At 42.7% G+C, this 24,329-nt stretch overlaps 1 protein-coding gene and 1 long non-coding RNA gene across 4 annotated transcripts in view; one reads left to right on the forward strand and one right to left on the reverse strand.

The window, feature by feature from the left end:
• KIAA0319L (KIAA0319 like) overlaps nt 1-24,329 on the forward strand; it is a 98,884-nt gene that overhangs the window by 60,738 nt on the left and 13,817 nt on the right. For all 3 annotated transcript variants that reach the window (XM_055586426.1, XM_055586424.1, XM_055586427.1), the window contains 11 exons: nt 4,416-4,513; nt 7,770-7,857; nt 9,479-9,571; nt 11,331-11,463; nt 14,508-14,736; nt 16,439-16,562; nt 17,306-17,438; nt 19,224-19,372; nt 20,419-20,570; nt 20,923-21,061; nt 22,605-22,764. In XM_055586426.1, coding sequence (XP_055442401.1) covers nt 4,416-4,513; nt 7,770-7,857; nt 9,479-9,571; nt 11,331-11,463; nt 14,508-14,736; nt 16,439-16,562; nt 17,306-17,438; nt 19,224-19,372; nt 20,419-20,570; nt 20,923-21,061; nt 22,605-22,764 — 1,498 coding nt within the window. The remainder of the gene's footprint in view (nt 1-4,415; nt 4,514-7,769; nt 7,858-9,478; nt 9,572-11,330; nt 11,464-14,507; nt 14,737-16,438; nt 16,563-17,305; nt 17,439-19,223; nt 19,373-20,418; nt 20,571-20,922; nt 21,062-22,604; nt 22,765-24,329) is intronic.
• LOC129655709 (uncharacterized) lies at nt 12,380-13,700 on the reverse strand. Its single transcript, XR_008716089.1, has 3 exons — nt 13,573-13,700; nt 13,072-13,237; nt 12,380-12,500 (listed from the first exon to the last, which is right to left on the reverse strand). It is a non-coding gene; the product is annotated as an uncharacterized LOC129655709 (long non-coding RNA).

Genomic DNA, 24,329 nt, shown 5'->3' on the forward strand with positions numbered 1-24,329 from the left:
ATGTGTTCCCCATCCTGAACCCTCCTCCCTCCTCCCTCCCCATTCCATCCCTCTGGGTCGTCCCAGTGCACCAGCCCCAAGCATCCAGTATCGTGCATCGAACCTGGACTGGCAACTCGTTTCATATATGATATTTTACATGTTTCAATGCCATTCTCCCAAATCTTCCCACCCTCTCCCTCTCTCACAGAGTCCATAAGACTGTTCTATACATCAGTGTCTCTTTTGCTGTCTCGTACACAGGGTTATTGTTACCATCTTTCTAAATTCCATATATATGCGTTAGTATACTGTATTGGTGTTTTTCTTTCTGGCTTACTTCACTCTGTATAATAGGCTCCAGTTTCATCCACCTCATTAGAACTGATTCAAATGTATTCTTTTTAATGGCTGAATAATACTCCATTGTGTATATGTACCACAGCTTTCTTATCCATTCATCTGCTGATGGACATCTAGGTTGCTTCCATGTCCTGGCTATTATAAACAGTGCTGCGATGAACATTGGGGTACACGTGTCTCTTTCCCTTCTGGTTTCCTCAGTGTGTATGCCCAGCAGTGGGATTGCTGGATCATAAGGCAGTTCTATTTCCAGTTTTTTAAGGAATCTCCACACTGTTCTCCATAGTGGCTGTACTAGTTTGCATTCCCACCAACAGTGGAAGAGGGTTCCCTTTTCTCCACACCCTCTCCAGCATTTATTACTTGTAGACTTTTGGATCGCAGCCATTCTGACTGGTGTGAAATGGTACCTCATAGTGGTTTTGATTTGCATTTCTCTGATAATGAGTGATGTTGAGCATCTTTTCATGTGTTTGTTAGCCATCTGTATGTCTTCTTTGGAGAAATGTCTATTTAGTTCTTTGGCCCATTTTTTGATTGGGTCCTTTATTTTTCTGGAGTTGAGCTGTAGGAGTTGCTTGTATATTCTCGAGATTAGTTGTTTGTCAGTTGCTTCATTTGCTATTATCTTCTCCCATTCTGAAGGCTGTCTTTTCACCTTGCTAATAGTTTCCTTTGTTGTGCAGAAGCTTTTAAGGTTAATTAGGTCCCATTTGTTTATTTTTGCTTTTATTTCCAATGTTCTGGGAGGTGGGTCATAGAGGATCCTGCTGTGATGTATGTCAGAGAGTGTTTTGCCTATGTTCTCCTCTAGGAGTTTTATAGTTTCTGGTCTTACGTTTAGATCTTTAATCCATTTTGAGTTTATTTTTGTGTATGGTGTTAGAAAGTGTTCTAGTTTCATTCTTTTACAAGTGGTTGACCAGAGTTCCCAGCACCACTTGTTAAAGAGATTGTCTTTAATCCATTGTATATTCTTGCCTCCTTTGTCAAAGATAAGGTGTCCATATGTGCGTGGATTTAATACACTAGGTTTGTCATAGCCTTCCTGCCAAGACACAGTCGTCTTCTAATTTCATGGCTGCAGTCACCATTTGCAGTGATTTTAGAGGCCAAGAAGAGAAAATCTGTCACTGCTTCCATCTTTTCACTTTCTATTTGCCATGAAGTGATGGGACAGGATGCCATGATCTTAGTTTTTTAATATTGAGTTTTAAGCTGGCTTTTTCACTCTCCCCTTTCATGCTCATCGAAGGCTCTTTAGTTCCTTTTCACTTTCTGCCTTTAGAGTGGTGTCATCTGCATATCTCAGGTTGTTGGTGTTTCTCCCAGCAATCTTGATTCCAGCTTGTAACTCATCCAGCCTGGCATTTCTCATGATGTGACTTAAATAAACAGGGTGACAATAAACAGCCTTGTCATACTCTTCTCAATTTTGAATCAGTCAGTTGTTCCATATAAGGTTCTAACTGTTGGTTCTTGACCTGCATACAGGTTTCTCAGGAGATAGGTAAGATGGTCTGGTATTCCCATCTCTTTAAGTCATTAGCTGGATGATTTTAAGTCGATTATTTAACTTCTCTAAGTTTCCATTTCTTTCTCAGTAGAATGAAGATAGTAATCCCTACTTCATAAGGTTACTTGAAGGGTAAAATGAAGTGGTATATAAGGTACCTATATACCTTAGTGCCCAGCACATAGTGGATGCTCTTTAAATGTAGATTTTATTATATCCATTTAAAAGAGGAATAAACTGAGACTCAGTTAACCTGTTTATTTTGGCCAAACAACCAGTAAGTAGCAGATACAGAACTTGTAGAGAAGTTATTCAAGACTACTGCTAAGATAGATTTGTCACTTAAAGAAAAAAACCAAGCCCGATGTAATATACAATATTCAGATTTATAAAATATATAAATTAGGGGATTATTAACTTATTATTTAAGAAAACTTTTGTAATGTGAGCATCCTTTCTCCTTTGAAGTATATGTTAGTATTACCAAAGTTTGACTTACAAACACACATTGTCTCAAGACTGTCTGTGACATGAAGTGAAACATACTTTGATGGAAAATGATTGCATTGGGTTTGTGTTACTCTCATAAGGTAGGTCAAGTAGCTAGTTATAAAGCTAGTTAAAAACAGAATGCCATACTCTATTCAGGATGGGTCCTTCCATTTTAGGACCACATTTCTGGTACAGTATCCTTACTTTCAGGGCCTATTTATGCAAAAAGTACTTTTCCAGAACCTAAATGCCCTCCCTCTCTGTTCTGTATTTCTGCCCTCAAATTGAGTTTTCCTTATCAATTTGTTCTACCTTCCTATAAAGAAACATTTTCCTTTCCTATTCTGGTGACAAGGTGAATGGATTTGGTGGCCTTTGAAGATGCAAGTGAGGAAAGAGCTGCTTTGAGCTACAGTTGCTTCTGCTCTTTTCTGAAAGATATTCCGGCTCTACTGTATTTTCTTTTCTTACCCCTGTTTGCATATACCCTGTATGTGGTTGAGTTAACATCACCTTGTATATCAGTCTTCCAAAACACATCAGTTCAAAACCAGATTTTTTCAACTCTCCTTTTCCCAGTTTCTTCAACTTTTATCTGGTGATACATGAGATGGCTGGTTTCAAACTTTCAGAGTTTGGGGACAGTGAGGCAGGACCAGCCCTGCCTGTTCTTCATCCCCCTGGTCGTCTTTGGCAACCCTGAAGCACCTCTCAGGATCCTCTGTTTCAGAGGCGTGGGTTGAAAACCATGCCCTAAATCATTAAAACCAGCATTCTGTCCAACAGACCTACACTCCGTTGTTCCTACCCTTGGGCAAATTCCTGTCTGTAAGGCATAATTCATCCCCCTGAGCTTTTCTGTCCTAGGAATGTTGTCATATTTTGAAATCTGTGTTGCTAGCCTTAGATTTGAGAAAATTGTCAGTTCCTAGTGTGAGTCTATTTTCTGTGTGGAAAAATTTTTCCTAACTACAGTTCAAGAAATGTCATCTCTTAGCACCAGTCCTCCTTCTCCCACTTCTTTCCTGCTCCTCACCTCACCTAACTTTTACATCTACATTTATTAGAGCTGCCTGGGGCTGACAATTGGCCAAAACAAAGCCAGTATTTTCTGGAGGAAGAAAGAGTAGATGATCTTGTATCTCAGGCTTATAAAGTAAAATCTCATCTTAAGTCTGTTTGGAATTAAGTTCTATGTGTTAACTTTAATTTTTGAACTCATGAAATAAGAAAAAGATGACCATTCTCTGTAAGCATTTGAGGCTTTTTCTTTTTCCTTTTATTTTTCCCTTTTTTGAGTAGTAACTTAAATTAAACCTTCCTACCAAATCTCACCCTTTCCTAGCCATTAAATGCATTTTGTTCCCCAAAATATTTAAGACCACTTTAACTGGGGAGGAATTCCACTTAGATAACAGGATTCTGTGGTCACTCTAGATAGTCATATAGTCTAAGCTGCAAATGAGGACCATTTAATGCTTCATTTGATCTTAATTAATTTCAGTGGGGCCCGTTTTAAATGGGCCATCCCCTACCACCTTCTGCAGTGTGTTATTTAGCTCAGCAGGAATGAAGTAGCTCTTCTAACTCACCAGGGTGTGATGACCTCAGTGAGACAAGCATTGTTAGCACTCTGTAAAAAGCTATTTTTGAACCATGTTATTTAGAAGTCATTGCTGTTCTTTGTTGCAAAAGAAGTTTTGCAAGAAAATGGCCTTTGTTCACAATGAGTTCACCCATAGTGGTTGGTAGGGCATGTATTTTAACTGGATGCCACACCATGAGTGACTTGGTATTTTAGGGGAGGATTGGTCCAAAGCAGGGTGGGTATGGGGCAGGAATGAGCTTGGCTGGGGGGAGAATGGAAGAAGCCCTGACTGTAGCCATCAGCAGAACCTACCCTTCCTTTCAGCAGAATGTTTGGTTTCCCTTTGGCTTTAGGGTGAAATCTTGAAAACTAAGATCTTGTCAAGACTAGAAAAGGTTTGTTATTGGCAGGCTGTATGGCTGCCCTCTTTGTGTGTAGGTTTGTGTTTTCATGATGTTTGTAACTGCCCTTCCATAGGAGAAGCCTACACCTACGACTGGCAGTTGATTACTCACCCCAGAGACTATAGTGGAGAGATGGAAGGGGAGCACTCCAAGATCCTGAAGCTGTCCAAGGTGAATTTGCCTCCTGTTGTTTGCAGGGGTGGGCTAGAGGGCTTGACCATTTTCTAATATGTAGAATATAGAACTTTCTGTCCACACTACAGTTAGGAGCAATCTTTTAGAAGTGGATCCTCCAAAAGCCTGGCTGGCTGACATCCAGTATTTGTTAGTGTATGATTCTCAAATTTTCATTTATGGTGAGAATATAAGCATAGTGGTGATAGCTGAAAATATACACTAAACAGCTTTTAAGGGTAACATAAGGATTTTAGAATTTGGGAGATAAGCTAGGTTATTTGTGGCCGTATGACTGTGTAAATTGGCTCAGTCTTTTTTGGGATTTTGTATAGTTATTAAGAGCCATAAAAATGTTCATATTCTTTAGCCAAGAAATTTCTCTTTCTATCTGTCTGTCTTTCTTTTAAAAACTGTTCATTGTACATTAGTTATGTGGCAAGAATTGGGAATTTACTAGTTACTAATGTGAGAGTTGGACTGTGAAGAAAGCTGAGCGCCAAAGAATTGATGCTTTTGAACTACTGTGTTGGAGAAGACTCTTGCCAGTCCCTTGGACTGCAAGGAGATCCAACCAGTCCCTCCTAAAGGAGATCAGTCCTGGGTGTTCATTGGAAGGACTGATGCTGAGGCTGAAACTCCAATACTTTGGCCACCTCCTGTGAAGAGTTGACTCATTGGAAAAGACCCTGATGCTGGGAGGGATTTGGGGCAGGAGGAGAAGGGGACGACAAAGGATGAGATGGCTGGATGGCATCACCGACTCGATGGACGTGAGTCTGAGTGAACTCCAGGAGTTGGTGATGGACAGGGAGGCCTGGTGTGCTACAGTTCATGGGGTCACAAAGAGTCGGACACGACTGAGCGACTGAACTAAACTGAACTGAATCATAATATTAACATTTATGGAAAATAGAGTCTAGTAGGTGCTATTGACTGAAGCAGGTAAATAGAACAGGGATACACTGGGTCAGTGTAGGGAGTATTGAAGCCCCAGGGAGTTAGAGTAGATTTCTTAAAAGAATTGGCCTAGTTGGGTCATGACATGTGACTGGCTTACTGGATAAAGGGTGGAGTGGTAATACCACAAACAGAGGAAGGAATGTGTCCACTGATACAAATGATAGAGAGAAATATGGGGAAATGGGAATTATATGTGGTTCATCCTGACTGGACCCCATGGTGTGAGAAGAGCAGTGGCACAAATGAGTTGGAGAAATGTAGGGGCCAGATTGCACAGAGCCTTGTGTGCTAGAAGAAGGACTTTGATTCTTATCCAGAGGGACCCTCTGAAAGGTTTTAAGCAGAAGAATGACATGTTCAGATTTTCAGTTTAGAGAAATCACCCTGACTGCAGATTGGAGGAGAGAAGACTCATACTAGGGACACGGTGAGGAATCTATTGAGACATGTAGATATGAGATTGATAATAGTCTGAGTGAAAAAAAAAAACGATACAAATAACATAAGCCTTGAAAACTACCCATTGAGCGCTTTCCATGTGCTAGATACAGTGCTAATTGTTTTATGCAATTATTTCATTTAATCTTCCTAACAACCCCAAGACATAAATATTAATATCTCTTCTACAAATGACGAAGCTAAAAATTAGAAAAATAAAGTGGTTTGGTCTAAGTGTACAAGGCTATTAAATGGTAGATTTGAACTGGAATTTTCCATCTCTGAAGCCCCTGCTCTTAACAACTATGCTATAATGAATGGTTAAAAACTAAGGTGATGAATAGTGTGAATAGAGAGAAGTGGGTGGATCTGAGAAATATTATGGAGGTCAATCTGGTGATCAGTTAATTGGATGGAGGTGTTGGAGAAGAGAGATCTAGGATAATTTTAGCCTTTTGGCCTAGGAACTGGCTGGATGTTGGTGTATTTGTGACAGTATTCACTGAAATGAGACGTATAGAAAGAGGAGCAGGTTTGGAGGAGATTTGCAGATGATTAATTCATTTTGGGACAGAGTGAGTTTGAGGAACCTGTGAAACATTTGAGTGGAAGTGACCAATAAGTAGCTGAGGGTAAGGGGCTAGAGATCAGGAGGGAGGTCTGGGCTGCAGAGATAAATTTGTACACCAGCATCAAATAGATGACAACCAAAGCCATGGTAATAGATAAAATCATCCAGAGATTATAGAGAGTGAAGAAGTAAATGGATTGCAACTGGGGTCCTGGGGAACACGGTCATTAAAGGTATGGAAGGAAGAGGAAATGGGAGAAGATGAGGAGTAGGCGTAGAAGTGAAAGTCGAGGAAGGGGAGCATTACAGGAAGAAGGAGGTGGTCAGAAATGCTACATGCATTCGATTAGCATGTACCCAAAGGAGATAATTCAAAAGAAAAAAATCATTTTACCTGAAAGATGTTCATCACAGCATTAGTTATAATATTTAAATTTGTGAAATAACTCAAATATCCAACAATGTGAAATGCTCATGTGAATTATGGCACACTTATTCATGTACTATTCTCAGCCGTTAAAATGACTATTAAAGAGACTGTTCTAATGAGAAAAGTGTTCATGCTAAATGAACCGAAGAAAGAACAATAAAAAATTTGATACATACCCTGATTTTAGCTAAGCCCTGAATACTGCTGAAATAATGAGCTCCTTGAAGGCAGGGACCTTGCCTTATTCATCTCCAAACCCCAAGCCTAGAACAATGACCGTATATAATTGGTTCTCAATAAATGTTTGCTGAACAAATAAACTGTTTGTAGCTCTTTTTTCGTGTGTGTGTGTGGTAAAAGATTAGAAGGATATAAGAAAAATATGATTAATTGGGGTATTAGGACAATGGGATTGTGGGATATTTTGTTGTTGTTTTTATGTTCATACAGTTAGTAGAAATCAGGAGGGGAAAATATTCAGATATTTGAGAGCTATTTGGTGTTTTTACAAAATGCTTTTCTTTGCAGAGTTGATTGTTTTAATTTCATAACTGAAGTAGGATGGTTGGGCCCTTAATGTTCTTCTGAAAAGAAAATGGGAGTACAGAGATACTGAAATCCCTTCTGTTGTTCAGAGTCAGCTAGTAATAAGATTCACATTAAAAGCTGTGGGTTTTCAGTTTCTAATTCATTGTTTCATCTCGTTAGCTAGTTTACTTTCTCCATTTTGGAAATGGTGCAAGAACAGGAGTATGCAAGAATCAGCATTGAAAAATTTAGATATACGTGTTATTTTAAATATAATTGCTGCTGTTTGTGGTTTTCTAAAAGATCTTCTCTCACTTCTGCAGCTCACTCCAGGCCTGTATGAATTCAAAGTGATTGTAGATGGTCAGAATGCTCACGGGGAAGGCTACGTGAATGTGACAGTGAAACCAGGTATGTTTCCCAGCCCCAGCCCTGTCTCCATTGCTCCCTCTGCAGGATTCCCAAGGAGATGGAGATTTAATTTTAAGGGTCTTAAATTCTCATTCCTTTTTGGTAATATATTTACATATTGGGCAATTCCTAGTTCAGTGGAGTAAAAGGTTAGCCTGGCAAAGTGTATGTAGTTTGATTCTAATTGGCATACCTGGCTGGGCAGGGAAAAGTTGGTCACATGGCCCACTGTGTTGTGTGGCCTATCTACTTGAGAATTACTTCTCCAAGTGGGTCATGCTGAGAGAGGACCATGTGTTGTAATTAAGAGACATAGGAAAGGCAGGAGCCTGGGAGAAGCATGCATAAAGTGGCAGGCTCTGTCTGATCTCTGTCCAGAAATGTGGGCCTTTGCACACAGAATTCCTCATTTAAACCCTGCTCTTGCTGGGAAGGTCCCATGGATGGAGGAGCCTGGTAGGCTGCAGTCCATGGGATCACTAGGAGTCAGACACAACTGAGCGACTTCACTTTCACTTTTCACTTTCATGCATTGGAGAAGGAAATGGCAACCCACTCCAGTGTACTTGCCTGGAGAACCCCAGGGACGGAAGAGCTGGGTGGGCTGCCGTCTATGGGGTTGCACAGAGTCGGACGCGACTGAAGCAACTTAGCAGCAGCAGCAGTCCTCTTTTATCTTGGAAGCCAAATCTCATCATTCTTTTCAAGTGATCCACTAGAGCTTCTCTTGTGGCTCAGCTGGTAAAGAATCCACCTGCAATGAGGGAGACCTGGGTTCGATCCCTGCGTTGGGAAGATCCCCTGGAAAAGGGAAAGGCTACCCACTCCAGTATCCTGGCCTAGAAAATTCCACAGACTGTATAGTCCATGGGGTTGCAAAGAGTCGGACACAACTGAGTGACTTTCACTTTCACTTTCATTGGTAGATTACAGTGCATTATCAAGGTATCTTGTTTTGCATTTTCAGAAAAATTTGAGGATAGTTGGAAAGGGACACATACATTGGCACAAATTCTTAATACTGTTTTCTATCTTTGTTGGTAAAGGTTTTCTTTTCCTTCTTAAAAATGTGTTAAGTATAAAGACTGTTTGATGATTTCTCAAAGAGGAGGCTGCTGAGTTTGTAGCTCACGTTCATGAGAGTGGACTGAAGCGTTTTGTTACCTTCCCAGCACTCAGGCCTAATAATCTCACACACAATCAGCTCAGGGATGGTGGAGAAATCACTCATTTTTTTTTTCACACAGTCTGTGCCAAGAGATAGTTTGCTTGCCAAGTCCTTTATTGCACAAAGCTTGTTTGTTGTCCACCTCTGTTCAGCTTGCCTGAAAGCAGTCAGTTGCTGCTATAGTACTTATAATATACTAGATAGTGCGTGAGCATTGAAAGTATGCATAGGGCATGGCCTTAGCCATCGTCAGGTTTCCAAGAGGTTTTAACAGTCCCGGATGTCTTAGGTTAGAACATCAGCCTGATCTTGTGACTTTCCCGTTTGGCGATGCTCAGCTATCCAGTTACGTCATGGAGATTGACATGCACTGCACTCAGACATGACTCGCTTCTCCTCTGATATAATTTGGGAAGCTCTTCTTCCAGTTTCTTGTGGGCCGTGTTTTTGCAGAGCCCCGTAAGAATCGGCCTCCTGTTGCCGTCGCGTCACCACAGCACCAGGAGATCTCTCTGCCAACCACTTCTACAGTCATTGACGGCAGCCGTGAGTACTGTCTCAGCATGATGTTTTACAAGAGCATTCGCTATGTATGCTAGTAAAAGACTTGCAGCCAGCTGTGTCTGAATACTGTTTAGACCAGTCCTCTTGGCCATGCAAGGGAAGACCTGAAGCAATCTTAATAGGAAGTAAAAAACTAGACAGGCCCTTTTTAAAATCCCCATGTGGCCCGACTAAAGTTATAGTTCTTCTCTGATATGGTAAGAAAGTAGTGTTATTCATGCACTTAGCGTTATATTAATTGAAGCTTGCTGATTTTCAAATTTGCTTGCCTGGAGTTGCCATTCTTAGTTATGAAAACAAAGCTCCTTCCTGTCTGTCATGGCAAGATAAGTACCCGAGAGTCTTGACAAAGAGCTCTCACTTAGCCATCACTGCCTAACAAGATCCTTGTCGGCCTTCTCCTGGAGGGACTCAGACTGTTCCCCCTACCTCTGCCTGGGCTCATTCTTAACATTTTACCCTTCAGAGTAGTGTCGCCCGATGGGTGACATGAGAGGATTTCCGGGTCTTGGCTGTGTGTGTGCATGAGAGGTTCAGGCCCGTCATCTCGCCTGTGCTCGCCTGGCCTCTTTTGAGACCCATCAAGGCCCAGTTGCCCTGACTGTCTTGGCACCACCAGTGGCCTCTGGTGGAGGCAGTCCCTGCTTAGCAGAGGAGTCTCCAGCAAGGTTAAACATTTCATGTAGATAATTCTGGCAAGCAGAGGCGGATGGAAGAGTAGCAGGCCAAGAGGAAGAGACAGAACAGAATGAAACGCTTGTGTGAGTGTTAGAAAGAGTTCACATAGTACCATTTATTTTTTATTTTTGAATAGGTCAGAGTTAAATAATATGTAAAGGTATACAGTGAAAAGAATCATTATCATCCCTGTCTCCCAACTGTCCAGTTTTCCTCCAGACAACCAATGGTATTATTTTATGCATCTTTCCAGAGATATTTTATGTGTTTATAAGAAAATATACAGTCTATGACCACACATTACACACACAGTTATGTACAATGCTTGTTTCTGTATGTTGGAGAATTTTTCTGAATTAATACATGCAATACTTCTTCATTCTTTTTTTCTTTTAATGTTTACATAGCCTTCCATTATATGAATGTATAATTTCATTGTATAAATATATACTTGTTTTCAGTCAATCTCTATTGATGACCATTTAAATTATTTTTGATTTGCTTTTAAAATAATATTACCATGAATAATCTTATAAGCATGATAGTTAACACAAATATTAAATGTTCTACAGATATATAACATAAGTGCAGGATTAAGTTCCTCTAAGAGGTATTGCAGGGACAAAGATAAATTTTCCCAAATTGCTGTTTATAGAGGTTTCAATTTATGCTTCCACCATAACGTTATGAGGGGTCCTCTTCCCCCACACCTTTATCCATATAATCGGTTAGGAAATTTTGGTGTTTACCAATTAGCTAGGTTAAAAAGTGCTGTGCTAAGTGTAAATTTCCTTTTAAGTAGGTTGAGTATCACTTTTGATTTTACTTTTTTATACAGTAGCATTTTAACCAGAGGTTGCCTATGTTGGAGTCGTTGGAAAACTACGCAGTGGAATATTCATAGAGAGGCAGCATGACCCAATAATCCTAGGAAAGAAACAGTCTGGAGAGACAGTCTGTACTTTCATGACGTTTTCCTAGTAGTTGCCCTGGTTTGTGTAAGCTGGATAAGTGCTGAGACCCAGTGCTCTCATGTTGTAACTGATATTTCTTTATGACCAAGAAAGCACTGATGATGATAGAATCGTCCAGTACCACTGGGAAGAACTTAAGGGACCTCTGAGAGAAGAGAAGATTTCTGAAGATACTGCCATATTAAAATTAAGTAAGCTCGTTCCTGGGAACTACACTTTCAGGTAAATTTGGATCCTTCAGGCTTACCATAGGCCATTTTTTTCCCCTCTTGTGAGTTTTACATTATTAAAAGAGTAACTCTGACAGATATCAAAATTCCCTGTAGAGTTGATTGATTATTATATATAGCCTTTGGTTCCATTTAAGCCATGTGGTAATTGTGGTCAAAACAGTGATAACTTTTTAGGGCAAAGGTCCTTGCATAATAGATCAGGATCCACACAGCTAATCCTTCTCAGAGTCATACTTGGCATATATCCAAACCTTTTTATGGAATTTCTGTCAAAAACTAGAAGGGCCCATCTTCTTTTGCCTTTTCTCAGGAAAATTCTGTAAGGAATCTACTGTCATCTCTTCCCTTTGGGAAATGCTTCCTCAGCTTCTGATATCTCAAAATCCTTACTTTTGACTAATTATTTATTTGAATATAATTTGTAGGATCTTTCTCTATTGGAGACTTTACAGAGAATATGATTCAAAGTCAGTTCTTTTGGGAAGTAGCACTGACATACTAGATTGTGATTAGTGAGTCTGAGGCTGATTCTAGAGTAATCTGCCTTGTATTTGCATTATTCCTTGTATTTTGCAAAGCACTTGTACTTGAGTGTCACACAAATACCATATGTACACTATACTGTCCTTATTGTACAGCCGAGAAAAATGAGGCTAACTACTAACTTCTCTGAGGTCACACAGCTAGAGCTGAAATGCAGATTTTCTAACCCCCAAGGTCAGGGCTCATTCTCCTCTGCTCCTTGACTTGACCTGTTTATGTTTTGTCTCTGCTTCCTTGAATGCTCTTCTCAGTCTTTCAGGGTTCTGCCTCTCTTTAAGGACCTCCTCCGTTTTCAGCGAGGCTTTTGGAGATTGCTTCAGAGAGGAGCAGTCTCTTTATTCCCCATTACACTCAGTGTCTCGGTGTGGTGCTTGCCATGGTGCAGCAGCTTGTTCACGGGTGTCTGTCCTTCCCACTGGACCTGACATTAGTCACATTTGAGACACCACCAGAGATGCAGCAAGGAATGTCCTAGCACAGCACCTGCCATATAAATAAATAAACGAGTCTCACTTAGCAACACTCACACTGACTTCAGACTTCAAGTGAATGAAGGGTAGCTGCCATTACAACAAGATAGGAGCCTTCTCATTGGCTTAAAATGGAAATATGAGTTGGTTTTTGCCTTGAATTTCTAATATAGGAACTTTAATATTTATGGAATTTAGCCTGGGCCATGTGATCCTTTTTGAAATAGTAACAAAAATAGCTACTGCTTCTTGAACATTTACTGTGTCTTTAGTACTATTTGGAGCTCTTTGCACGCAGTAGCTCATTTAATCCTTGTAACTGATATTATAATTATTCTTGTTTTACAGATTAGGAAATACAGTCACAAAGAGGTTAAGTAACTTGCCCAAGGTCACATAGGCTGCTGACTCAAGTCTGAGCTTTTAACACAGTGTTAAAACACTGTGTGTTTAACACTGTTAACCTAGAGCATTTCAGGGGAATGGGTTATTGGGTGCAATTCTGTTTTTCCAAGCCTCAGTCCATAAAATGATGGGATTGGGTTTGACTAGCATTAAGGTCCAATTTGTTTGATTCCACTTACCTTTTCTTGTCCCCTGCTTTTACATGGAGGTGGCTTCTTTCCCCAGCCCTGTGGTCACCTGCTGTTTGATTCCAGGATTTTTACACGCAATCCAGGGACTGTCTAAGGTGAAAGTCAAAGTAATGGGCATTTGCCATTTTGCATCTGTCTATAACTTGCTTTTGTTCTGAAAGAGAAGACAAATAAGATATGTTTAAAAAAATAAACAACTGAAAACAGGGAAACTGGAAAAAGAGGACAAGTTATGTGGATTTTTCTTTTGCGGGTATTTGCTGATTTGCGTGTGATGTTTTTGTGTTCTTTTTCTCAAGGCTGTAATATCAGAAGTCCCCTTAAGACCATAGGTAAAAAGTGAGATTGTGGGATTAAAAACCCACAGATGTCTGGCTCTTTCTGTGGCTGGTGGTGAGATTTAAACAAACGACATGTCTTTTATATGCTTTTCCTCTTTCTGTCAGCAAAATGGAAGGAGCCCAAACCTCCTTGCTTGCTTATGCTCACATTTTGAGGTGGCAAGAGAAGCTTTAGGCTGTTCAGCTGGAAGGCATCATTTAGGTAAAAGCCTGCTCTTATAAATGAACATTTTTTTTCTCTTGCAAATTCTCTTTCACACTGGCACAAGCTGTGGGACTGTTGCGTAGGAGATTCATTTCCCTCTCAGGCTCCTATCTTACTGGAGCCAGCCTTCCCGGTCCATCCTAGAGGCTGTCTGCCCAGGAAGTCCATTCTCGCGCTGTGTACACAGCCAAAACAGGATGATGGGAGGAGAGCCTGCTGCAGTCAGAGCTTGCTTTATTTAGTGTAGCATCTTTGAACCTCAAAGGGATAGGGGCTGGGAATTACTGCTTCTTAAGACTTGGTTCTGGGCTTTGGAGTCAGAGCACTGGGCTTGTACCTTGACTCACTATTTAGCTCTGGGCAGGTTTCTTAACCTCTTAAAGACTTGTATAATTGTGAAATTGATGATACCTCTTTCTGTATGGTTGTTGGGAGGGCCAGATCAGACAATGCTCGTAAAGGTCCCAGCCACAGATACATGTAGGCAGCAGAGTGAAGCGGTGTAGAGATATATTGTCTAGATTTAGATCCTGACTTCACTACTGTCAAGCTTTCAAGCTTGGGCAAGTTACTTCACCTCTTTCTGCCTTGGTCTCCACATGTGTATAGGGGTGAAATAAGGACAGTACTTTATAGAGCTGTTGTGAGGATTAAGTGAGATACAAAGTGCTTAGAACAGTGCCTGCCACACAGTAAGCCCTCAGTCAGTGTTAGCTTCTAGCGTTATCCTAACTCTCCAAAAAGAGTGGGTTAGAATTGACTGCCACCTGGTAACCCTGCCACATTGCTGGTTTTTAGCCCTGAGTTCTAGTTCTTCTGTGTTTATTCCTCTCTCTTTAAGCCCATCCCCGACGGTACTTCTCTCTTTGTCCTGACAGCTTGACTGTAGTAGACTCTGATGGAGCTACCAACTCTACCACTGCAAGCCTGGCTGTGAACAAGGCTGTGGACTACCCCCCTGTGGCCAATGCAGGCCCCAACCAAGTGATCACTCTGCCCCGGAACTCCATCACCCTCTTTGGGAACCAGAGCACTGACGATCATGGCATCACCAGCTATGAGTGGTCGCTCAGCCCAAACAGCAAGGGGAAGGTGATGGAGATGCAGGTAGGAAGGAAGAGCACCTGTCTTTTCTTGCCCAGGGAAATTAGAGCTGCTGGACTGGGTCACCCATCCAAGGCTTATTTTTCTCCATCTTAATAATGAAAGTCAGATTAGTACATAGAACATTGATTTTTTTTCTTTTTTTTTTTAAAGAAAGGTTACAGGGCCTTCAGTTAACCCATTAGCAAAAACTTTTATCTTAAATATTTAGTATTAGAGGAAAAGACTGATAGCTTTTCTTGGATAATTTCAGGGAGTCAGATTCTTTAGAAACTGCAAGGGTACAAACCTTTTTTTTTTTTTTTTAATCAAATTTTTTTTGGCGTATAGTTGCTTAACAATGTTGGGTTAGTTTCTGCTGAAGAGTGCACATCTTTAAAGTGAAAGCGAAAGTTAAAGTCACTCAGTCGTGTCCAACTCTTTGCGACCCCATGGACTATATACAGTCTACAGAATTCTCCAGGCCAGAATGCTGGAGTGGTTAGCCTTCCCCTTCTCCAGGGGATCTTTCCAACCCGGGGATTGAACCCAGGTCTGTCTGCAGGTCACACTGCATGCCTGCAGTGTGGGAGACCTGGGTTCGATCTCTGGATTGGTAAGTTCCCCTGGAGGAGGGCATGGCAACCCACTCCAATATTCTTGCCTGGACAATTCCCATGGACAGAGGAGCCTGGTGGCCTACAGCCCGTGGGGTCGCAAAGACTCAGACATGACTGAGCGACTAAGCACGGCACAGCACATCTTAGTGAGCTCTATTAAAAACTGGAGTAGATTGCCAGACTGGATGGTGAGCATCTTCTCTCTGAAGATATTGAAGAAGAGACTAGGTCAGTCAACAGGCAGGTAACTAAGTGAAGAAAAGTGGGCGGGGCTGTGGCGCACTGGACAGCGTGAGCCCAACTGAAGGCTCCGCAGCCCCTCAAGTCCGACTGGTTGTCGCCACTTTGGAGCGTGGTCCCAGTGTTGTCAGATCCTCCAGCTTTTCAAGAGAAGACAAGTCTAGACTTTTATTAGAAATTTTCCAACTTTTAAGACCCGAAGACCAAATAAAATGCTTGCAAGCTGGATTCAGCCCAGAGGCTGCTAGGTTTTTGCCTACTGTTTTAGAAGTTCCTGCATTGGCAGTTGGCTCTAAATTATCTGTAATATCCCTTCTGACACTCAGGAGTCTTATGTTTTCGTATTTGAGGCATGACTTAAAGCTCACATTTCATCCAGCTTTAGTTTAAGTATTGTATGAGGTTTCTCTGCTGTCACAGAATCTGTTCAGACCTGTAAGGGGACGGCACAGCATTACAACAGAGTTGTTTCTGCCATGTTTTATTGAGGCAGCTTTGTTAAGCATCACACTTTGTTAGAACATTGTTTTTTAAATTGTGTTGTTTTGTTATATGTTCATGGTCTTCTTTTTGGCTTGAGTCATAGAAATGGATCTTGGTTATCTCTGCACATTTTCCTGTACTCCCTTCCTCCGTGAACACTCTAACTTTATTTGAAACTGTTGCTGTGTCAGAGGTTTATTCCCTTGAAGGGTCAAGCCTTTTTAACAAGATGTTCCATAGTGTCTGGTTGAGTATTCACATAACTGGGAGGTGGTGGCCCAGTACCAACCTAGGTTTAAAACTGGGTAGATGATGTAGACCCGAAAAGGACTTACTATATCATATGATTCTGAGAGTCCACTTCTCTGTATGTATTCATTCAGGGGGTTAGAACACCGACCCTGCAGCTCTCCGCCATGCAAGAAGGAGACTATACTTACCAACTCACAGTGACTGATACAATAGGGCAGCAGGCCACCGCTCAAGTGACTGTTATTGTGCAGCCTGGTAAGTCTGACCTTGCGGCAGGCTCTTCTGTTGGCTGGTCCTTTGACCCTTGGGTGAGAAGAGGGCTTGGGTTCTGAGCTGTATGAGGGTACAAATGGGAGTTATCAGTCTACCACCCCCTGACAACTTCGACTGTTCGTTCCCCTGGTGCCTCCTTCAGAGGTACAGAGACAGAGCATTTCACAGCCGCATTTGTGCCCTTGCTCTTGGCTGGTTACTGTGCCTTCAGTGGGAGTTAGCAGATGGTCTCTGCCATCCCAAAGTCTACCATATCCTTTTTTTTTTTTTTTTTTTTTGACCCACCTTGCAATTTGGAGGATCTCAGTTCCTCGACCAGGGATTGAACCCAGGCCACAGCAGTGAAATCCTAACAGACCTAGACCACTAGGGAACTCCTCCTACCATGTCCTTTAAGGGCCAGCTTAAAGCCCACTTCCTCAAGAAAGCCCTGCCTTATCCCTCAGGCCCTTTCATTTAAACTCCTATAGCATTATACTTCAAATTTAGCATGACCCTGTAACTTCATTATGTTCTGCCATGTTCTTTCAGAGTTGTTTTATACGTTTTGGTCTTACATTCTTCACCGTGAGCTCCCTGACCATACCCTTACCTCCCGCAGTATCTGAAAGTTCTGTGGGTGGAGAGGCAGAGGCCTTGAGGCTTCCAGAACATATGTCCCAGTTGGTTCCTCTGTTCTCCCAACTGGACTGCCTGCTTTTGACCTCCAAGTCTCTGTCTTCTAGAAAACAACAAGCCTCCACAGGCAGATGCAGGCCCAGATAAAGAGCTGACTCTTCCCGTGGATAGTACAACTCTGGATGGCAGCAAAAGCTCTGATGACCAGAAAATTATCTCATATCTTTGGGAAAAAACTCAGTGAGTACTAACACGAAACCCTTGTGTTGGCAAAGGCACCAGGCCTTTGAAGAGCTCGGTTTTACTTGCCTTTAGGAGTTTACTTTCTTATTAGCTTATCCAAGGAGGATTACTGAGAAAGAAATGTTTGCAGTCCCAAACTTCAACTCTAAGAAAATGATATAATTTTTATAAGAAAGAAGGAGAATGCTTACCATCAACTGTCCCCAGGTAGTACTTTGTGGTTCTGGTGCTTTTACAGGTACAATCCGTCTGCTGAAATGCATAGTTTAATTACACTTGAGAGGCAGGATGGAAGGGGTAATGGAGCAGAAAAGTACCGTTGCTCAAAATTAACTGGGTAAGGCTGGCAGGGGGGATGGGGCAGAGCAGCTATTAAGGAGAATTGAAAATTCATCTACAAAATGAAAGCATTACTCTGTTATTGTTTCCTTGAAGACACCGGTTACCACTGAAGTTAGCCAGAGGCCAAAAGCAGTAACTAAAATACTACTAATTAAATTGGAATTTCCTAATCGAACCATTCCTGGTTCTCAGTTTCTTTCATTTCCTTTAAGTCATAATAAATGGAACTCAGATTATATGCAGGATCCCACAGGAAGCAAAATAATTCCAAGAAAGAGTTAAAAGCATTCTCAGTTTCCAAAGATAGCAGCCAAAGGAGAGACTGGGTTTTTTGGTTTTGGTTTTGACTGGGATGTTAGAGATGGGTGGGTAAGGCCTGTAATTGGACTTGCAAAGCACTTGACTTATGATTGGTGAGTTGGAGTCTAGAAATTATTTTGCTTAGCTTTTGTTGTCTAGAAATTATTTTGCTTAGCTTTTGTTTCTTTCTTTTAGAGAACCTAATTTTCCTCAACCTAGCATGTTTTAATTATAACTGTCTTTTGAAGACACAGCAGATAAACCATTTATTTGAGTTTTATTAGTGTTTACAGCAGAAGTAATGCTTAGCATGTCTTCTTGGAGGAGAATCTGTTTTAAGAGGGGTGGCTGGAGTCAGGGTTATACATTTAAAACAAGAGCAAAACCCTGAGAGTGTGCGGATTTCTCTGGCTGTCCCTCGGTGTTAAGGAAAGCTCCGAGGCGTTTTGGCCCTTGAGCAGAAGGGCTGTCTGCTGTGTGTAGTGTTGTGTCTGCTTGTTGGTGCAGAGCTCACTCCCCTGCTGCAGGCTCCTTGTGAGGCCACCGGGGGCAAGGAAGATACGGTTGTTCTGGGTCCTCTGTGGCCCCTGTCTAGGAGCGGGAGGGAGTTTTGCTTATGCAGCTGCTGTGCTGAGAAGAGGATGGCTTTTCCCTGAGTGCTCTCTGCAGCCTTGGCCTGTTTCCTCTCCCTGACTTTTCAGCAGGAGGGAATTTCGCATGTGATTAAGAAATGCATTTTGCTTCTTTGCTGGCAAGAGGTGAACCAACTACTGGGCCAGAAATGCTTTTCAGAAACATGACTCTTAAATCATTCTTTTGATCAGAGACCTGCTCAGAGCACTTTCTTCCTTTTGCAAACTGGAGCAGCACAAAGTTTGGATGTTCTTGAAGCTCTCATAAAGGATAAGGCTAAATGTGTCTGAAAGCAGGTGAATGGAATTTTCTGATCAGCAGGTAGCTTGTATTTTTGGGGCCAGATGACACTCTGTCCAAATGGAATATTTTTAAACATGCCTTCTTGAGGTGAAGGAAACAATAGTTCATGTCTTAGCTGAGGCAGTAATTCTCTGCTCCTGCTGAGTCGGGGACAGGAGAACAGTAGGCAGGTGCAGCTCCTCCCTCTGGTTTCTCTTTGTCTAGGGGCCCCGACGGGGCACAGCTCGAGAACGCCAACAGCAGTGTTGCCACTGTGACCGGGCTGCAAGTGGGAACCTACGTGTTCACCCTGACCGTCAAAGATGAGAGGAACCTGCAAAGCCAGAGCTCTGTGAATGTCATTGTCAAAGAAGGTATATCTTGCCGCCTTGGGTTGGTACAGCTGCCTCTGGGTCAGATAAGTAAAGAATCCATCATCTCTTGTTTGTTTGAAGAATTGATTAGAGACAGAGGGTAGAGAAGAAAGTTAGGGGTAAGGGCAGCTGTTATTTGCTTTTCTAAAACAGTCTTTGATTGGGTGGCTTTTAAGGTAAATTTTAGCTCCTTGTTTTCCCTCCCTCCCATCTTCCCTCCTCAGTTGAATAGGAAGAGAATTAAGGTTTTTCCCTTTGCATTTTTATTTTCTCTCTGCTGCTCTGTCCCTGGGTCTCTGTAACTCTGCGGCTAGCTACAGTGACACCTGCTGTCCAACCTTAGAATGACCGTCCTGTGCCCTTGCTTCCTGTGCTCCTCCTGGGAGCCTGCACTCTGAGGCCAGCTTAACAGGAGTGGCTCAGCCTTGCTCTGGTTTGCAGGCACAGTGATCAGTGATGGTCTTGGGAGAGGCCCATAAGCTGATAGTAGGAAAAACTATCAGGGATGCAGATGACCCCCCAATACAGTCCCCTGAGCTCAGTGAATAGGGAGCACACTCTGGTAAACAAAGCTGCAGGTAGGGCCCCGGTTGAGAAAAGTGTCTCTCTCCTTTTCCTCTATTAAAGTGCTAAGGAAGGAGTCAAAAAAAGATGTTCAGAGAATAACATTTTAAGCTGCATTTTGAAGATAATATGTAGTATAAGCTGATGAAACCTGAACTTCAGGGCTTTAACCACTTTAGGCCTTTGTTTCCAATCATCTTATGTCACCAGAGCAGAGAAATGGATCCCTTCCAGGGCGGCTGCTGTGAGGATTTAGGAAGAAACTGCACTTGTGCCCTCTGCTGTGCAGTCGGGGAACATTTCTCTGGGTGGGACTGGAGCCACAGCCCCTGAGGCACTGTTAATTGCTGGCGTGGATAAGCACTTGAAACAGTTCTTCAGTTAGAATGTTTTTGGTGTTTAATTTCCTCACAAGCACCATGAAGAAGCATTTCTTTTTTTTCTGAATCATACATTTTTTTCAATGGTTTTTCTTCGTTTAGAAATGAACAAAGCACCTGTAGCCAAGATAGCTGGGAATGTGGTAATTACCTTGCCCACGGACACAGCAGAGCTGGACGGCTCCAAGTCCTCAGATGACAAGGGAATAGTCAGCTACCTCTGGACTCGAGATGAGGGGAGCCCAGCAGCAGGGGTAAGTGTGCCAGGAGGCGGAGAGCTACACAGGTCAGGTGGTGAGATGGGGACAGGAGGCTGAGTCAAGCAGTCCAGGACCTGTTTTAACCAAGTGATCTCTTGTGTCAAACCTGAATTGCTCTGAAATCCAGGGAAATTAAATGGCTTGCCTAGGGTCACCCCTCAAGCTTGTGTGGAACAGAACATGATTCTGTTCTCTGATCCTCATCACTGTGGGTTGTGATGCCATCACAGAGCAGGAACTCAAAGCCATCTACCCAGAGGGGGCTTAGCTATGACAGAGGCAGCTAACTCCCGTGAAAGGAGTGTGGCTTTGCTCTGCAACATTGCCGTGTCATTCCACCCCACAGGAGGTGTTAAATCGCTCTGATCACCACCCTGTCCTCTTTCTTTCCAACCTGGTCGAGGGAACCTACACGTTTCACCTGAAGGTGACTGACGCCAAGGGTGAGAGTGACGTAGACCGGACCACAGTGGAGGTGAAACCTGGTGAGTTCATTTAGTGAGGAGCCAGAGTGGAATTGCTGGATCAGCCCAGCAGGGCCTGGATCCTGAGACCCTTCCCCCAGCATGGACAGAGCCAGATGGCATATCCAGCTTTAAAACAATCTAGAATCCCCAAGCTAAGAACTCTGTAGAGACTCTCTGTTCCAGCAAGACCTCTCCTACGCACACAGAAATATGGACCTCTCCCTACTTAACTCAGATGGAGAAACAGAAACTCAGAGAGGGCAGGGCTTGCTCAGCTTCACACAGCCGTTGTGTCAGAGCCAGGCCTTTGGCCCCTGTGCCAGCACTTTCTCCTCTATTGTGACTGATGACAGAGGGCTCAGGGTGCTTTGGGAATCTAAGCACAGGAATAACTTGAGTCATGATGTCTTATCAGCACCCAGCTGCAGAAAACAATTTATTTTTGTAAGTTGAGCCTCAGGCTTTATCTGACAACCCCCAGGGAAGGTAAAGTGACTGGTGTCCTTTACATTTTTCAGATTTGCAGAAATAAAATTTCTTTCTTAAATAGAACCATGTTTTTGTTTTGTTTCAAGGCTAATTTGGTATTAGGGAGGAAATGAGTACAGGGTGGGATAGAGTGTTATAAATTCCTGAGCATCTGATGAGAAGGTATAAACTTTCAACCTACTCTTTATTAGGATTAAGGCAAAGCTTATGTACAGATGTCTTAGAAGGGAAGGGATCTTGGCAGGTCTTCAGTCCTTGCCCTGCCTCTCTGAAGAACAACAGCCAGGACATTGTGAAGTCTCCTCTGTGTTTCAAATCACATCACAGATAGTCTCTAATTATGTCAGTGATACATCAGGACAGACAAATGGTGCATCAAGTATGTGAAGAAGGTATTCTGAATAGTCACTTTTAACTTCCACATATAGAACAGTCTTTAGGACATAATCAAAAGTAAGACATAATGGTCTCACAGTTCTAGAGTTGTGAAAACATTGTCCGGCTGTGATGTTGTTTTAAGGAAATCCTTGTTTCTTGGCTGCCTGGATTTCCTTTGTGTTTATGGTTTTCAAACCTGTAGGGCAGGTGCATTCCCATTGGTAAGATTGTTGGCATGGAAAATTTCCCTCCCATTGTTGCATACAAAGTACAGCAGTCACTGAAAATCAGACTGGATCAGGAGAGATTGCTGGACACCCACCACTTGGTCTGGAGAGTTCAGGAAAGCCAGTTGGGCAGAGACTTTTAGAACAAACGTTGAAGTGCTTTTCTTTTCCCCACTTCCTTCACTAAACCCCATTGATTTACACTGGGCCCCAGCACATGTGTGGTATTTCTCAGGTTAGTGGAGAGACCAGGAATGCTTCAGAAGCTCTCCAAGCCAGCCCCAGATTGCTGGGGTCAGGACGAAGCAATGGGGAGTTCACCATGGGGCCTTTCCATTTTGAAGGAGGTCACTTGCATTTCTGAATGCTCTCACCACATTCTCTCCTGGGCCAGAGCGCAGGCACAGTAGCAGGTCTGTGTTAACTCTCCTGCTTCTAAAGCCATGACTGATCCACGTGCTTTCCAGATCCCAGGAAAAACAGCCTGGTGGAGCTCATCTTGGATGTCAACGTCAGTCAGCTAACTGAGAGGCTGAAGGGGATGTTCATCCGCCAGATTGGGGTCCTCCTGGGGGTGCTGGACTCCGACATCATTGTGCAAAAGATTCAGCCGTACACGGAGCAGAGGTAGCTGGGCATGAATGGGGGGAGACAAGGAAAGACCAGGGGTCCCCGGGCTTCTTGACTGAGCTGATAAAGTAGCGTGGGTAGATAGAGAAGAGTGGGCCCTCTGACCAGGAACCACTCATGGTGTTCATTTCTTTAACAAAGAAGAAATGTACTCTTTTAGGACAGGTCATGTGCTCTGTGCTAGACACTGCAGCAGGTTCCAAGGTCAGAAGACGGCCATGATGTTTGACGGCCATGATGTTTGACGACCGTGTTCTAGGAGGGAGATGACCAAGTAAATACATAACATCAATACGCAGTGGCTTTGACAGAAGGCCAGTTGGAAGCAGATAGGGAAGGGGGTCCCCAGAAAAAGAGGATCAGGCTTTTCTTACCTTAAGCCATTTTTGGCCTAAGCCATTTTGTTATCTAAACCTGGCTACAGTGCTTGCCCTTGAGGTCTCACTAATTAATGATCTTAAGGGAAGAAAGAATGCAGGAACGGGGAGTTCCCTGGTGGCCTAGTGGTTAGGATTCTAGGCTTTCACTGCCATGGCCCAGGTTCAATCCCCGGTTGGGGAACTGAGATCCCACAAGTCCTGCAGTGTGACCAAAGCAAAAAAAGAATTCAGGACCCAGTGATTCTTCTCAGGTAAGAGAAGTAACAATACCAAAAATAATAAATCAGTTGTAAAGACTCCCAGTTCTGTTCCAGTGGTAAAGATAGCCTGAAGCCCTCATCCACCAGATCAACTGGAACCTGAGAAAAGATACTGACCTTTTCTGAGCCTCATGATTTCAGTCAGCCAAAGCTTGGACTCTGCTGACCTATGTCCCAATTCTGTGCTGAATTCTCTGCTCAAGCCCCTTCATGAATGTGTATGTCCCCTTAGCGTAAAACTTCCCCAATTTTGCCATCTAGGGAGACACTGCTTTGGGAAAGATCCCCGGTGTTCTCCTCACTTGCCGCAAGTGATAAATTCTCCTTCTTCTCACCTTTGGCTTGGTTGTGTCTTTTGGCTCAGTACCACCTAGAGGAGAACCCAGTTTTGGGGTAATGCTATCATGGAGACACAGGCAAGGGGGTGATTATTTTTTCAGGAGAATTAGGATTGAGGTAGTTCAAAGATTTTCCAGAAGTAAAACTTACACTGATCAAGCATAGAAGGACAAGGAGGAAATTCAGCACAGGGGAACAGCATAAACAATATTCCCGTGATATTAACGTAGAGTTTGCTCTGGAAGAAGCCCATGGGTTCAGAGCACTTACCCGACCCTAGGATATGGTGGACGGTCAGCTGGCTCTGTAGACTCAGGACAGTCATAAGCAGGCCAGGCAGGTCAGTTTGAATAGTTTGGGTGGGAGGACTCAGAAGTTAGTTTTGTATGTGAAGTTTTTGTTTATTTTTGAAACAAGGATATTAGTTTTTTTTTTTTTTTTTTAAGGGAGGTTGGTAGTGTGGAGGCTAAAACTAAAATAGGAAGAGACCAAAGGCTGGTAGACAAATCAGGAAGCTTTTGGATTAGTCTAGGAAAAGGGTGCTAACACTGAATGAGGTAGTGGTTGTGGAAATGGCAGAAGA

This window comes from Bubalus kerabau, chromosome 6 (genome assembly GCF_029407905.1).
Source record: "Bubalus kerabau isolate K-KA32 ecotype Philippines breed swamp buffalo chromosome 6, PCC_UOA_SB_1v2, whole genome shotgun sequence".
NCBI lineage: Eukaryota > Metazoa > Chordata > Mammalia > Artiodactyla > Bovidae > Bubalus > Bubalus kerabau.